The 17,380-nt window shown below is 44.2% G+C and overlaps 1 protein-coding gene across 6 annotated transcripts in view; it reads right to left on the bottom strand.

The window, feature by feature from the left end:
- Zasp52 (Z band alternatively spliced PDZ-motif protein 52) overlaps positions 1–17,380 on the bottom strand; it is a 118,199-nt gene that overhangs the window by 88,312 nt on the left and 12,507 nt on the right. The window contains exon 1 of one of the 6 annotated variants that reach the window (XM_077676354.1): positions 3,226–3,423. The exons of the other annotated variants lie outside the window; for them this stretch is intronic. Within the exon in view, the coding sequence (XP_077532480.1) occupies positions 3,226–3,243 (18 nt within the window). The 5' untranslated portion in view covers positions 3,244–3,423. Of the gene's footprint in view, positions 1–3,225; positions 3,424–17,380 lie in introns of those variants that run through there. 6 annotated transcript variants of the gene reach the window in all.

Genomic DNA, 17,380 nt, shown 5'->3' on the forward strand with positions numbered 1-17,380 from the left:
GATCATGTGTTCCCTTAGACGCAGCGATTTGTCATTCACGCACATCAGAGCGATGCATATTCATGGAGGCTCTCTGAGCCTATAGCAGAAGGAAAAAAAGAAACACCCACTTCAGTTTAGCTTCTCATTCGCTACTAAGGTTTGAGCCGCCTCCGACTGAATATCATAAGGGGTGAAGTTTGAATGCCTAGTCGCACAACCTGGCCAACTTTCCGGAGCTTCTCCCGGGCTACGCCCGATAAACAAAGTACCGTGGGAATGCGTCCGGACGTATCCCTGCGGTGAACACGGACGGTGCATGGATTCAGTCTTCTAAAATGTTGTGACTTCACGCTGCGCACGCAGTATAAGTGCCTGGCGATTCATTCAAATTCAGCTCTAGCAATGATGAGGGCGAGCATGCTCGCGCACCGCCGAACTAAACCTTTCGCTTATCCCCGTTATTCTTTCAGGCTTCATCAGTCACCGCCAGCGCACGGCGGGTTGGGCTCCTCCTTAAGCGAAAGGGCGGTCCTGCCGCGTTTGTTCGGCAGCCCTCTCTTTTTCCCACCCCGCGTCTCTAACGGTTAAACGGATAAAGTGGCGAAGTTGCGCAGCGGGGAGGCAGACGAAGGATCGAGCGCCTGTGCCACTAATGAAGTGATTTGCACGGCGTGAGCGACCCAGATTTCTGAGCTAATTGATGTCGGTGTTCTTCTTCTCCCAGGCACTGCTGGTGGTCCGTCAAGCTTGCGCATCCCAGGCACGCGCGCTTGTGGCCCTGAGTGGACGTTGCGAGCTTCTCACCATCGGTATCGGTAGGTGCGCTGTCGAAGCCTTCGGCGCGCCCATCGAGGCCCATAAGCTGGGGATTCGGAGCTTGTTCCGCGAACTCAAGTTACCCCGAAACACGAACTCGGGCGGAAAATCCGATATTTCGGTCCGAAAACGTCTTGTACAAGACCGTTTTTATGATATTACTTCGTGTAAAGTGTATTACTATGGTGCCGGGGCCGTTTTTAATTGGATGCACCAGGATTTTTATACGTTTCGGGACAGCGATACTGCGCTTCAGCGGCAAATTTTGCGCTAGCTCACGAAAAGTACGCACACACGCTGCAATAATTAGTGCGGATTCTTCTGTGATGTACCGCTTTTCCTTTCGTTCTTGTTTTCTGAAGCTGGGACGTTCACTCGCGTTTGGCCGAGCCAGTGAACGGTCTCGTGGGGCAGACGACAGCGATGTTTGAGCGCCTGTTTGAGCGCCTGTTTGAGCGCTTTGTAGTTTGTAATCACGCCCTTTGTTATTGCTGTGATAACTGCGGTAATCATCAACAATTTTGTGGACATGGATCGCATGTAATTAGGGAAATGTCAAAGTGAAGAGAAAAAAAAAAAACGCACTAAAGCGCGCCCGTGGGCATGCTTTGTTACGACGGACCGGAACACTGTGACTCCATGACTCAACTGTAGAACTTACCAATCAAATTTGAGGAGCGACGGGGTTGGGGCAAGATTTACCTGTCCTATTCTGTGGCATTGAGAACTACCGAAGCGTAGTCCTCGTTTTTGAGTCAAATGGCCGGCTGGCCGCTTCATAATTCGCCAAATTTGCTCCATTAACAGCAGTGATCCGACATCTAGAGTACTTTGGTGAAACAAACCCTTCAACATGTCTCGCAGTGCATCGCCGTGTAAAGAATTGGATGTAATACCAAATTTTATTACCTGAAGCCCGCAAAAGTCTCCCAACATCTCCTTAGGTTTCCCCCTTTAACGAAACATGCAATGATTGATTGTCGTATTTAAATTGCTTTGGTATAAAAAGGACCGTTGAATTTTCCCCGGTGTGCTTAAATGCGATGAAAAGTTTCATTGTTAGCGAATTTTTTATCTTTATTTTTGGAATGACAAGGTTTTGAATCTTTGACGCTGTTATCCCAGAAAACGCACTTTATATACGTAGCTTCACTGTTATACTAAAGACCGTCTAAAAAGAGTATGGATAACAAACCACACATATTAAATAATAAGGCGCAGTAAATAATAGGACATACTTTCTTAGTACTCACCGCAAAAAGACACGCATGTAAGATAGCCCATAGATGCTTGAATCAAGCGAAACTCCAGCATTGTGCACGTTACTTCAACGTGTGTTTGCCGCTCTCTTTGTGTGGCTAGGTCTACAGCGTATAAAGAAAAAAAGAGGCACTCGGCAGCAATGAAAATGGTGAAAGTAATCTTCGCTAAAGTGAGAAGCGAGTTCACTGATTGATTGATGGATTGATTGAATGAATAAATGTCTGTTGAAATAGTTATTGGAAGTTAATTTTTTCTTCCCTGCTGGTTAAGGAGGAGTTTTTTTTTTAATCTATGTCCGGGAGTACTACGGACACGAGTCACACGGCAGACTCTGCCGAGATACCACGAACCGCTTCACGGCTAAACGACAAGTCCGAACTACCGGTTTTAACTTCTACACACCGGCTGAATTTTAGTGGACTAGCTGTGTAGACCCTGGCGGCGGCGTTGTAAGCACTTTTAAAGCTTGTGTCTTTCCTATTCTATTTCTCTTTTCCTTTCTTTGTTTCTTTATCTTCAGTGAGAAATCATAAACGGAGCGCAAAAAGAAACGACACCGTGGAGGCTCCTCTACTGAACATTAGGCGTAATTTTCAGCACGCCGACCTTCCTTCATCTTGGCCGTCCAAAAAAGTTAGGCGAAGTAATCCCACGTGTCGCAACGTATGCCCCGCTGACGTCATGGGCCCTTCCTTTTTTTTTCCCCAAGGAAACGCTGAATCTGAACCTTCCCGCCATTTCCAATTTCCAAACTGCATCGCGCGCACGGTGCTTTTTATCCTACAGCCGAGCAGAAAGAATTTTTGCTTGATCCTTACTCGTTGTTGGTGCCTTTTGAGGTTTCATGAATAATTTTCCGCCCCGAGAAAGCTTGAAAAGCGAGCAGCTGGCGACCAGCCACCATTAACAATGCGGCGCAGCCTACAAAACCTAAGCAAAAACCTCGGAGTTTTGCAGTACGCAAACGCTGCGGAATAGATTTCACATTTGGAGTACCAAAACTTGTTCCATGTGCCGGAACACACACGCCCGCACGCACACGCAAGCGCGCACGTACGCCAACGAACATTTTCTTTTGGTGTGCCAGCGGTCGCAAGAATGCGAAGACTTCTAGTGAAAATCGAACTCGCAAACTCGGCTTCTGGCAGGCCGCAAGGGACTCACCGTTTCGTCTTCTTTCATATTGCGGGAGCACACAGACACAAAAATATAATCTAACAGGCGCTGCGTTAATTGTCCATCCCGCACTCGCCGAGTCGCCCCCTATCGATCAACGCTGGGCCGTGGAATCACAGACGCCCCTTGATGTACGAGCGTTATAAAGTTGCGGGACAATGAAACACCCACGTCGTTTCCAAGCCGCGACAGCGCGCGACAAAACAAAACTGCACGTCCCGGCCGAGTGTCACGCTACCAGCGCCGTCGTTTGCATAGCGGCCTTGACGGAGTTGCGGCGTCATTCGTATTACCCGAGCAGCAGGAGGTCGCGCCCTTTTCGGCGTACCTTCGACAACTCGCGCAGCTCAATCCGAGCGCAACGTATCCATCGCGCCTCAAACGCTATCGCCACCGAGAGGAAGAAAGCCTCGCGCTCCCATCGTCATCATCATCAGGAGAGAAGAAAACGACACGTTTGGCCAATGGTGGTAAGGCAGAGAAAAAAAGCGCGCCAGTCAATGAAATTTGAAAATGCCCATTGCTTAATCAAAATGCCTAGGGTACAAAATCCACCGGCCTTCTTTCTCGGTGGCGGTAGCACACCGCGGTAGGTGGGCCTTATTCGGCTGCGTGCGACGCCGTTAATATTTTCATTTAAAATCGTGGCACTGTGCCGGACGAAACTATTTCCAATCCGACTGAGCACGCGCCCGCACGTACAGTCGCGTTCAGCTTGCGCCACCTACAACGTTCATTAGTATTCAGAGCTTTGTACGATCTTAGTTTGGCAACCTGGCTTTAAAACCAAGCATATATTGGGTGTATAATGTTATAATGCATCAATCCCCTGACGTTTGCGGCAAGAGGCCTGGTTTTGACAAAATTATCGCCCAAAATTATAATGACCGTTATAGGTCAAACTGAGGCGCGACTGTACGTTCATGCCTGCCTTGTAGGCGTGTCGGAGCGCCGAGTTCTTTTGTTCTGGTTATTTCGGTAGTCGAGTTAGCTCTTCGCGGCCGTGCACCTAATGGCGTTGGCACGGGCCTACCAAGGTCGCAACGCAGGCGATCTCAGGACATGCAGCTGCACGAGGAACGAGCGCGTCATTATTTGCTTCTGTACGAGCGGAGGTAGGCGGACAAGTCCATTGATGAGTGTCTCAGAAGCAATAGAACGACTTTTCGGTTGCTATTGTCTCCCGGTAGCTCGTTTTATTCGCGCAACATGATACGCACTGCGCTGCCGGAGTTCAGTTTTAATTTGATTAGTGCGTGTCTTTTTCTACTTTTACAAGGCGAAGTAACTGTCGCCATTATGAAATCCGGCGGTTTAGCTTCACTGTAGTGCACTTAAGTGACTAATTCATGCCACCAACAAAGTGAAGTAGGCGATTGAAAGCAACGTGCATGCCATTTGACTCTAAACGGTGATCTGCGTTGTGGCACCGTTCAAAGCAGAATGCATGGTGCCACAGCCCAGACCGAACTTTCTACTGAAATCGCATGCTCGGCATCGTCATCTGCCAAAATGTTATTTTTAGGTGCTTGAATTGTATCGGCTACGTTGTGGTAAAGCTGTTCTCTTAGAAACCCATATGTTGCTTGCTTCTGGCAGCCAGTATAAACCTGCGGGTGAGCAAGACATGCACGGCGGAGTACTCTTTTTAAAGACGATAGTCTTTCTTGGGCTACTTAAACCCAGAAATTTTGGTCTGTCTGTATGTCTGTCTGTCTGTCCGTCTGTCTGTCTGTGACCCGATTCAGCCACCCGGCCAAAGCAAAACAATGCCTGCGCAATAGTCTTATATAGTCACAGCTAAATCTACACGTCTATGTCCGGTGTAATGTTCATACTTGTCAACATTGTTGAAGAAGAACAAGACATTACGCAAATATGAGACAACAAATCAATACAGAAGTGATATTTGCAGTGTTCCTTTATAAAAAAATCAAACATGCTTGAATTTGCGAAATTAAATACTTCATCAAGTGTAGAAAAAGAATTCACTCCGCCGTCGCCTGCGGTCGCCCGCGCCACTATAGCTTCTGGCGCCATTTTAAGAAATCAACTGGCAACAGTTACGCAAGGTTCCACTAGACAGGTCCCACGTTCGGCTTGCAACGCACGTGGAGTAGGAAAACGCGGTTCTATAAACGCTGAAGTAGGGCGCCTTGATTAACGCGCGTCTTCGCCGTACGGCAGCGTTCGCATCGAGACACCCGGTTTGGAGCAGTGGAACGCGGAAAATTTAAAATGATTTAAGCAAACCTTTGGCGTCTTTACCTTGGGAGGAGCGCGACACAAGAGGAACAACATGAGAGGTGAGCGGAAAAGTGAAGGGAGGAATTTACTTCGCAAAAGCCGATAAAGACTATCGTCTTGTGACGGCATTTGCAACGAAAGGAGCAGATACGCGGCCAATTTTTTTTCCTATGTGGCAATGCAGTCACCATGGCTGGCACCGACGAATGGACGCAATTCGTCGGGTATTTTATGATCTACTGAGAGTCTTGAAGTCACCTCAGAAGTTTTTCATCTCCGACCATACGGGAAACTCTGTTAGCGGTGACGTTGACACGCTTTGCGTTGTAGAGAAGGCGTGTAATCTTCGGCAAAGCAAACCATTCGCATTTGCTATTGGCTGCCCCCTGACGTGAAGTGGGTTTGTTACGTCATCAGAACGGGACGACAAATTTGGTGAGTGCAGGCCTATCAGAAACTAATCCACCAAAACAGCCTTCTTGAGAATCTCGTTCCCGATTCGAATTGTTTGCTGACTCTAAATGCATCACACTGGCAGGATCGCAGTTATCGCTTGCGAAGTTTGAACTTATTAGAATAACGAGGGGCACAGTGATGCTAGGGGCTAGCATCATTGTTTCCTGGAATGATATTATCTGTGCACAGGGATAAGTTGACCCGCGAGATTATCGAGACTTATAATATAAGAAAAAAGGGGATGTGGTGCTTCAGTGTGCCTTCGATTCATTTACATAAAAATGCGTATTAATTTTTAAATCGTTCTCTAGCGTAAATGTAAAACACGCGCCTTCATCCACACAGTTTTTTTCGTGCCTGTCACGTTTTGGAAATAACACGATGGATTGTGACGTATGTATGATGTGTGGTCACATGGGTTTAGGTTGTAGTATTTAAATGTGTGTCTGTTCTAATAAAAAAAAAACAGTTTTGAGTCAGCGCTGTGGTTTGTCGTCTCTTTTATTAGTGTCCGTGTGTAAGTGCGCTATCATCAAGATGTTCCAAGTCGAATACCAACTAGCCCAGTTATCACTTCTTCTGCTGTGTTATATTCACTTCCCCGCACAAGAAAACAGATGGCGTGCGTTGGTATAGCCCCTTTCTGTAGTTCAATAAGTGCTTCTGTGTTCGCTGGCATTAAAGTCTCGCAAAAAAATTCAACCCTGGCGCATCCAGAGGGGAGAAATGTAAAAAAATAAATAAATTGGCACAGCTCTGGAAAATTTGCAATTTTGAAATGTTGGTTCGTATTCAGTACAATTTAGAGCTTCGAGCTTTGCTCGCTTAGAGCTGTGCTGATGCCGCTTCCTTTACTTTCCTTGGTGCTTCCTATTATCCGAGATTGTATAACAATTTTGTATTGTTACTGAATAGTATTACCTCGCTTAGTGAACGCTTTTTTTTTAGACTAATAAAATCCCCACGAATCTGTTTTGCCCAACTCCGCAGAATGATCGTTACGTGCTAAAAATCAAATTTCATGAATAACGAGACGTGACATACAATTAGACACGAAACTGCGATCTGCGCTGTTACATCAAGAAAATCAGAACGTCATGTTCACACTGAGTAATGTAACCGCGCAAGACCCTGTTTTGCAAGTCAAATCATTCGCTGGGTTCCGGTATTGACGCCTTTGGTCCCTTTCATAGCAGTCATTGGTTGTTCACGTGCGTTGTAGTGGAGCAGACCACACGACTTTTTAAAAGTGCAATACTGCCGCAAACGTTGAACAATGCATAATTGTAGCGGCGCAGATCCGTGCTAGGCAGGTAACTTAAGTGCACTAATTAGTTTGACCAGTGATACAGATATCAAGAAGTCACTGAGAATGCCAAAGTATGGAGCGTTTTCGTTTTCTGATTCTGTTGTGCCCCCCCCCCCCCCCCTTCACACCACTATTTGTTTCTTATGCAGTGTGAGAAGATTGAGAGCAACAATTGGGGATGCGCCTCTTTAAACCGCAGACTAGTCTGTCACAGTGTATCTGTCTATGTGGACTGTACCGAGGGCCCAAAATACCTGCTAGAAGTCAGCTCTCAAGTTTTGTCCTGATCCGGGCTTTCTTTTCTTTCGCACTTTTCCTCTACTTTGCCGAAAGGATATCCGCTAGACACACGCGCATCTTTTCTTGTCTCGTGCAGGCAGCAACGTCCTGTCCCATAGGCTCAAAGGCTTCGCGTCAAACCCGCTTTAGAGATCCATAAATCGAGACAGATGACGGCGCCTATGACTAAATACGACCGATACTGCGACCAGTATTTCCACCGCGTTCTCGGGAAGTCTCGCCGTCTCCGTTGTTGCGTCTCGCATCATGTATCCGTGACACCGTCACTGTATCCGTGACACATCCCCCTCCGCCCCTCCTGCTCTTCCCTGGCTTCGGCGGACGTTCCAGTAGCGAAATCGGTGCCTCTCTTTCGGCGACGGATTGTTTCCTCGTGGCGTTGTTGTTGCTCGTGAAGAAACCATTACGCTTGAAGACACAGAGAAGGACGTCAGGTAGCGGGACCGTTGGGGCTTGCACGTACACACGACGCGACGCGCATACGCATTCTGAACGCGTTTCCGCCTAGGCTCGCGCTGTCTCATTTCCTACGGACGCCGCCGTCTTCTATCGCTTCGGCCACCGATGCCGGGTGGGAACGCGCACTGCACGAGAGAATTCTTTTCCTTTCGTTTTTATTTCCCGCCATCCTTCGTTTGGTCTACGTGCTCTTGGGTTTGTTGTTTTGACACAACAGGAAAACTAGCAGTAAAGGTGACATTGGGTTAAGATGTTGTACGGGGCGCTGCAGCAGCGTGCCTCGATCAGGGAAACTGGGCACCCGCGTATTTTATTTCCTTTGTAGCGGCAGTCTTGACCTTGGTAACTTCTTGAAAACAGATCAGTTAGCAGTAAAGTTCCTTGTGCGCTTAGTGTTGCTTTTTTTTTTTTTTACAGCGTTAAGAAAGCCGGTGTTTTGCGTAAGGTAAAGCGTGTTTCAGGACCTCGTGCACGCATGTACACGGTTGGTCATAGTCACAGAGTCATCGCTTGCTATTTTTTTCCAGAAGTTCCAGCGTGTGCAAGACACGTATTTTCAAGACCCAGTATAGTCTATCTAACCCCATCAGTTTATTGAAATTGTTGCGCACTAGGGACTGCTGTCGTGGCTGTTTAGTTGTGCAATGTTTGGGGCCTTCGTTATATATATTAGCATCGACCTCCTACGCCTTTTAGTACCTTCAACGCCATTCTCAAAATTTCCAGTATATTTTCTTCTTCGCAAGAACAACAGGATAACATTCTAAAACTTCTTCTATTATTCTGAAGCTTCTATGATCCACCACAGTGAGCCATTAGAAGGGTTTTCTAGCAAATACCAAAACATTCATACGTATTAGCTACTAGTATTGCATTGGATTGTCTGCGATTTGAGTCAGCCCTTTGGGTTTTATGTGTGGTCGGAACAAATGTTGGCAGCATACACCAGGCAATGGGGCGGAATACCCGTAAATTAGTTGGTACGGCACTTAACGCCTACTGCGAAGGTTGTGGGATCGGATTCCACCAGGTACACGTTGTTTTTAGAGTAGCTAGTATTTTTTGGGCTGCTGAAACGCGAGAATTTTGGTTTTTCAGTCTGTACATCATTCGATTCAGCTATCCAGCCAAAAGATGAGAGACTTTTTGGAGGAGAAGTTTATATAGGCAAAAGCTTTCCAAACCACTAAATCTGGACACATACGTCATACCTGTCAATATTGTCGAGCAAAAAGAAAACATTGGGTATATTTGAAATAAAAGAGTGATACACGACTTGAACTCGCAGTGTTCTTTTAATTGAGAATAAATGTGTGCGTGATATTGCTATACTAAATTTTAAAAAATGCTCGTTGAAAATAATATTTTGGCCCAAACATACAAAGAGAGCTCGCGACCAGGCTGTACCTCGTAGCGGCGTTCCAAGTTCCACAATAGCGAGAGGTCGGCGCGCAAGCAGTGTAACGCAGGAAAATTGAACTGACTTTAGCAAACCTCTTCGTGTTTACCGTGGGAACAGCAAAATGGGATGGAAAAAGCGTGAGAGGCATTTACATGGCAGAGGCGGCAGAAGACTATCATATTTCAGCGACATTTGCAGCGAAGTCAGCAGCTACGCCGTCAATTTTCTGCGTATAATATTTTGGTGAACATTTTGAAAAATTACAATTTTCACACCAAAAACAGACCGCACGCTCGCAAACATACTCATATATATATATATATATATATATATATATATATATATATATATATATATATATATATATATATATATATATATATATAGACACACGCGTGCACGCTGTCAGTCGTGCAGAATCCTTGCTGAAACTATTCAAGAGAACTTTCCGTTTGTAAGAGACGAAGTCGCCCTGCTCTGACTGCATTGATCAGCGCGATTGTATGGGCTATATACACTGATATGAGGTACCATTCTCCGGTATACTTTTACGTATCTTTTTTTGCACAAAATAAATTATATAAAGGTCTGCAGTTTCTGGTAAGATCACGAAAATTATTAGTTGAACACGAAAATGGTATCGTTTAGAGCGCACTGCGTTGCCCGTTACAACACCACTCAAATCAATCGCGTTATTTTTGCAGTGTCGATAGGGGAGACAAGCAAACACTGGAGTGAAATTGGCTGCAATGAGCCCCAAAATTCTCAGACGATGTTCAGCACCATGCCCTCATCTCCTTTTTCCAAAGGTGCCCTCGTGCAGCTGTGGCTCAGACGGAGGGGCATTTATATATAGCGCCCCTCGGAATAGACTCAGATCCGCACGACTCGACGCACGCACACATCGTCCGTTAAGGCCAGCGGTGGTGTACGCATCGCGACGGCACTCAGGCCGCTCGGTTACGCTTTCACTTTGGCTCATCGCTACACTGTGCAAAAACGCAGGTATGGGCGACAAATTAGCCAGGGCAGCTCTAAAAAGAAAATTCTGGCCGAGATAAAAAGACATGAAAAGCGGAATATAAAGCAGCTTGCCAATGACGGGGGTTTCAATGCACCTCCTTCAGCGCCCATTGCCTCTTTTTGTCGCTCAAATAGGATCTACACATACACCTTAAACTATATTTTAAGGGCATGATGAGTCAAGAGCCAGACACCGAAATCAGCCCAGTTGCGTCTATTTCTATCCGTTGACCTGTAAGAAGCAGCAAGAAGCAGCACAAGTAGCGGCAGGTGTGTGCGGAGGCAAAAAAGAATCACCCGCTGCTGGGAAATCACCAGAATCATATTGTGCGCCAGATCGTGATATCACGGGTGCAAAATAGTGAACCTTAAAAATATAATAATGCACCGTACGAATACAAATTGTGCGGGGGGCACAAATGGAATGCCGGAGAACCTCTCCAAAATGACTTTCCAAGCGCTGCGACCATTCATGACAATCATCGTTGTAGCCGTGTATCCGATATATCGTCAGCCCAGAATAAAGAAAAATGGGTATCCGGTGTACAACCTTAAACGTAATTTCGCGTCGATTATAAACGAATTTTTAGTATGGGCTTCGTAAGTTTAGCACTCAACATTTTTGTGGATACATACGAGCTCGAACTTTGATAACGAAGTTGGGTTGCGGATGTAGTTTATTTTTCTTAACGGCTGATTTACCCACCATTTCTTTACTAATGTATGCCAAGAAACTGGAAGATGATGGCGCCCCTGTCTACTCATTGGCGCTCAACAATCATGCAAACCACGTAAATAAAAAAAAATAGTTATAATAACGTAAGCCCACTAAGCAACCCTAGGATGTTTCCACTCCCACTGCATTAACCTGAGGATATTAGTGACTAATCAGTGACACAGCCTCGCCCTTGATGACTAATAAACACGCAATGGGGCCATGTCTAGAAAAGGAAGCGTGTTGTTGCGGAGAGGATGAGGCCGGATAACTTAATACCCGCTGGAGAGAAAAGTTGCAAAGCTTCGTTTCCTGAAGAGTTGGTCAAGCTAAGATTACGCAAACCTTCATGCAAATGTTGTTTACACTTACGGCTATTCTAAACTTAGAACGAGCAAATCCGGGGTCCCATTTCCACCAGAATACTACGCCGACACAGTCTCCGCGATCCGCCCTTCTCCGCGTGCATGTATCGCCATCTCGGATAAAAGCATCTTCGTGCCTAGCACGCGTAATTGTACCTACAAGCGCGTCTCATGGTGCCGTGGGCGTAATTATAGCAACAAAGCCTCCGCGTCCCTCCTTGCAGGGCGTGCTTGCCGCCTAATTAGTAGCAATTGCCGCGACCCTGAAAGTTTCCTCGTGTTACGCATTACTGGATTTCATGGCCGGGCTAGCGGAAAGAAGGCACTGTTCTCGAGAGCGGATATCCGACTCCCACGCGGAATTTTAAGCACGCATCCCGAACCACGCTCGCGCTACGAACACACGAGCTTCTTCGCACTCGTGAAGAGGAGAGAAATGCCAGCACGTGCCAGCGAGGACCGACTATGCGCATGGAGGTTGCAATCGATTTTGAAAGATTATCCGCTAAGCAGTGGAGAAAAATGCAAAGAAAGCGGGAAACGATGCCTTCCGAGTAGGATGAAGGAAGAAATGTGCGAAGGTAAAATGAGAAAGGTATTGAATAGCCGTTACGTGTGCATTTTGATCAGAAGTTCTCGGCATGCATTTTATCATACAATGACGAACTACTTCCCCTCTACCTTCCTTGCCGTTCTTCCTTGCGGTGTTTATGCAACGAACCCTTCATTGACAATTGTAATATGTATATATATATATATATATATATATATATATATATATATATATATATATATTCCCGCTCCCGGAAAAACGGCGGATTTTTTCTCGACTTATATTTTCGCTTATTTATCAATGTATCAAAGAAACGTGACAAGCACACGTCATTCGGCCCTATTAAATATTTCGAAAAAAAAGCCGAATAGCACTGGCAATGACGACTGCAACCTTGATATATATATATATATATATATATATATATATATATATATATATATATATATATATATATATATATATATATATATATATATATATATATATATATATATATGTATATATATATATATATAATACTTTGGAGGAGGTAGCTGCCTCAGACCTCTGCCAACGTTTCGACAAGGAGACTTGTCTTTTTTACGGCATTGAAAAAGACAAGTCTCCTTGCCGAAACGTTGGCAGAGGTCTGAGGCCGCAATCTCCTCCAAAGTATTATTTCTATCTGGTGACCATCTTCAAAGCCCTCTGTTCTCTCTCTCTCCCTCTCTCTCTCTCTCTCTCTCTCTCTCTCTCTATATATATATATATATATATATATATATATATATATATATATATATATATATATATATATATATATATATATATATGGTCATCGCTTCAGGCTTCATAAATACTAATAACCTCTACGGTTGTTGATCGAATCCTGTTTTCCCGTCTTGCCACGTTCTCTAGAGGGCACGAACTATAAGGGTAACTGCAGCCGTACTTGAACTGAAAAGTGTAAGCCTTCCCCTACCCAAAATCAGTGGAAGCCACGCAGATATTCAGCTCTCTTTGGGTCTTCGCTCGAGTAAACGGCAAGCACCTGCCGTTGTAAAAGTGCGCACCCTCATAACGCCTAATCACACCTCCTACAAACCGGCCGAGTGCAACGAAATGTATTCATTCATTCGATTATATTTTAGCATCCGATGAAGTCGCCATATATTTGCTGTTTGGCTTTCTTAGGAAGAGTTTATTTTTTGCTTGGACATTCGCATCAGTGCAGAGGTCTCCGAAGGGTGATTCTGTAAGAGAGCTTTGTTTTCATTTTCTCGGTAATTATCGTGCCGTCGCTTTGCGTACGCACGCATCAAAGCATAACCTAAATGCCAAAACATATTTCGCGTACAACTTATGTTTTTAAAAGAATTTTTAAAGGTTCAGCATGAACACTCCATTTGTATGTATGTATGTATGTATGTATGTATGTATGTATGTATGTATGTATGTATGTATGTATGTATGTATGTATGTATGTATGTATGTATGTATGTATGTATGTATGTATGTATGTATGTATGTATGTATGTGTGTGTATGTATGTATGTATGTATGTGCATGCATGCATGTATGTATGTATGCATGTATGTGTGCATGTATGCCTGTATGCATGTATGTATGTATGCATGGATGGATGGATGGATGGTTGAAGGAAGGAAGGGAGGGAGGGAGGAAAGAGGGAGGGATGCGCTTATACGTGCGCGATGAAACCTTTGAATAAAGAACATAAATGTCCTCAGAAATATATTTATTTTAGCGTCTAGCATTGCGTAGCACCATATAATTTCGGATAATATAATTGCCGCTGAATTTCTTTTTTTTACTTTCTTCTGGTAAAGTCTTTTCTTCTGACTTTCTTTTAGAAATTTTCGTAATAAATTTATTTTTATGTATGAACATTTCAATTTTCATAGCTAATCGTTATGGGTATTTTAATAGAAAATTAAAGAACATCAGATAGGGGAACGCATGGTGGGAAAACTTGGAATAGGCTATCGCAACAGCCGAGGCGATATACTGATTGGCTTTGCGTCAAGCAATCACTTTTGAATAAAGAATACATTGTTTCGTAAACGAGAGGAATTGACATGGAAAAGCAGAAGCCCATATGGTCAACCGAAAAATGAGAATTATTTTATTTTAACGGAGAATCGAAGTATTATACAAGATGTTGAAGCGCTGGGCAGGATAGAAAGAAGGGGTAATAAGATGGTGAGAAGCCGAATCACTCGGGATATCAGAATGAAAAGAATAAAGCTACTAAATCGAAAAAAACCCAACTTACAGTCTATAAGAGACAACGCCGAAGAATTCAGAGTGCAAAAAAATTGGAAGTCTTGACCAACGATGACGACGATATAGACGTCCGAATGATAATTAACTAACGACATCATTGAATGAGCTCTGGATTTTGTAGGAAGACAGCCCTTGAAATTATTTTAGCAAACTGTCAAAAGAAACTATAGACCTTACTGGAAACCACAGAACTATTGATGTATCTGGAGCGGAAGAGCTATTAGAAGCGACAGAGTTTTCGAAATTGACTAAAAATACATAGCAAGACTACGGGCATTCGTGCTTACAACATGGCAAAACGTGAAGAGACGCTTAAAAATGAGGCAAGTTCCAAAAAGGCAAGGACGAAACTAAGCATGTGCAGTAGTAAAATGTGTGGCAGTGGAGCTCAAAGCAATAAAAAAAGGTAAGACTGCAGTTGTCGGCAGAATTACCAGCGAATAATGGTGAAGGCATTGTGGTATAAAACTTTCTAAAGTTATTCTAACGACGGCTGCAATTTCTGAAGGTACCACAGCCATGGAAATGAACACGAAACTAATTCTAATACACAAAAAGCGTGACGTTAAAAGGCTTACAAATCAAAGCTCCATCAGCCTATTCTCGGTTACGAATTGTTTGTAAACGTAGTACTTAACCGCATAATTGACCCTTTAGACTTTCAACAGTCAAAAGAACCAACCGGTTTTCAGAGAGGCTGATCAACTTAATATCATATCCATGCCATTACCCAAATAACCAAAAAATGTGCGGAATATAATAAATATTTATGGCTGGCATTCTTAGTCTATGAATAGACATTTGACTCCTTACCTACCGCTGCTGTGCTTGAAGCATTTCTTTATAAAGTGGACCAGCCGTACATCACTGTTTCTAGATATTTACTACAGATGCAAAGGTAATGCATCCTTCATAGGAAAACTTGGTAGTTCTCTATAAGAAAGGGAGTCAAACACAGGGACACAATCCCTCTAAATGTATATACCGCCTGTCAAGAAGGCAATCTTAGAAAGCCGAATTGCTGAAAATCATGGATACATAAAAATAGGGAATACTTGAGCCACCTGAGATTTGCTGATTATATCGTCTTGATTAGCCAGGCGCGTCAGAAGTTACAGGACAGGATTTGAAAATTGTGCTTGGAAATTTTACTTCGAAGGGGAAAATATACATAAAAAATCAAAGCTTCTCTTTTATTAAACCTATGTTTATAGACATGTGAATGAACGCGCCTTCAAGATAGGTAACGCAATGCTTTAAAAACGGAGTGAAATTAACTATCCAGTAGTGATACAAATCATTAAAAGGAATTAGGCGCAGAATAAGAATGGGGTTCGGCGCATTTATTAAATATTCTGAAATCCTGAGCAGATAAGCTACGTTTGTCACTAAAAACACTGGTATACACCCGAATTGTGCTTCCGGTGGTGACATACGGGGCGAAAACTCGGGGATTTAGTAATTAACCGGAAGAGGAGTTTAGATTGACCCAACGAGCCATGGAAAGAAAATTGCCAGAGGGGAAAATTATGCAGAAGGAACCTACGTCATGGATTAGGGCGTGAATTTAGGGCGTAGTCATTCTAGTTCATAATGGAGAAAAGTGGAGTTGGACCGGTCATATAATGAGATCGACGGACAACCGGTGGACTACCCGTCAGTCGGAATGACTACCAAGAGATGTCGAACTGAGCAGGCGACGACAAAAGATCCCATTGAGGAATTAAACATGAAAATTTAGGGGCTAAACTCGGAATAGAGGCGACAGTAGTAGTTGGGAATCTCTGGGAGCGGCCTTCGGGCTGCAGTGGACACAAATTGGTTCTTGATGATGATGATAATAATAATAAGAAAATAATAATGAGAAGAGTCATCCTTCTTATATAGTTGGAAAACGTGGGCATTAAGGCAGCTGCCGTCGACAAACGTCACAGAGCGCCATTTGCAATATTTCATTAGTACTAAGATTACACTAAATGCAGACGCACCAAGCCTCTTGCGAACTGGCGACCTCCAGCGGCTGAAAGTCGTTCTAAAGGGAGATTGCGCACAGATGGTGGAGGTCGACAAAAAATGGCGCGCTCAGCGACCGACACCTCACGAGAAGAGAGACAACCATGAATGAGAGGCGTCCCTTGTAATAACTTGGTTTGCATCCCAGCCTCCCTTTGTCCCAATTAAGCATTCCAGTGCTGTACCCGATTACTTAACTTGGATGAACGGCACAACACACTCACGTCTGGTTAGCTAAACACAACCTAAAAGTCATTCTATTAGGCTTAATCCCTCAATATGCTAAACCAGTTTGTTCTTTTTAGCTGCTGATACCTTGCGTCCAACCGAGCCCTACGGGAGTGTCGTATTCTATGTAATCTTTTAAGTTTCCGGCCATGTTCCCTGCTTCGTCAACAACGCCAAGCGCTTTACCTTTCCCATTTCCTTACAGCTGAACGAGAAAAATTAATGTAGGAACTTCTCAGCTTGGAATTAAGGTCTGTATTTTGCTGCTGCTGTTATCCTCCCACGTTGTAAACCCATTAAGTTTTGAAATAGGCTACATGCGCCTGTCTCAACGAAAGGTTCTGTGAGAGGGAAGGGTACATAAGAGCAATAAAAATATGGTGTGATTCTTTTCAAGGAATGCTCCGTAGGTGCGACGCTTATACTGGCCAAAATCGGCAATGAGTATCCGTCGTGTCTGACCGCTTATTTGATAGCGATTTTGTATGGCATGATGGGCTAATTTATTGCCTAGTGCCTCAGATACAACACTTGTCTCTATGGCTATGAGAGTGTGCAGACAAGATAATCACTATCTACGCCAGTCATTTGCACAACAAGATGTGAGCGTCGTACGTATTCAAACTGCAACGATAAGTTGTTCTTATTATGCGCCTGAATTAATTAAATTTTGCGTGCCTGTAGATTGCTTCACGCGAGAACTGTGGTCAAGTTTGCTCCACACTTTATGAACGAGGACACAACAGTTACTGCTCCTTTCCAGTATCATACGCGGGCGTATTGCGGG

The sequence above is a fragment of the Haemaphysalis longicornis genome, unplaced genomic scaffold (assembly GCF_048455015.1).
Source record: "Haemaphysalis longicornis isolate Haplotype H1 unplaced genomic scaffold, Haemaphysalis longicornis Haplotype H1 scaffold_1, whole genome shotgun sequence".
NCBI lineage: Eukaryota > Metazoa > Arthropoda > Arachnida > Ixodida > Ixodidae > Haemaphysalis > Haemaphysalis longicornis.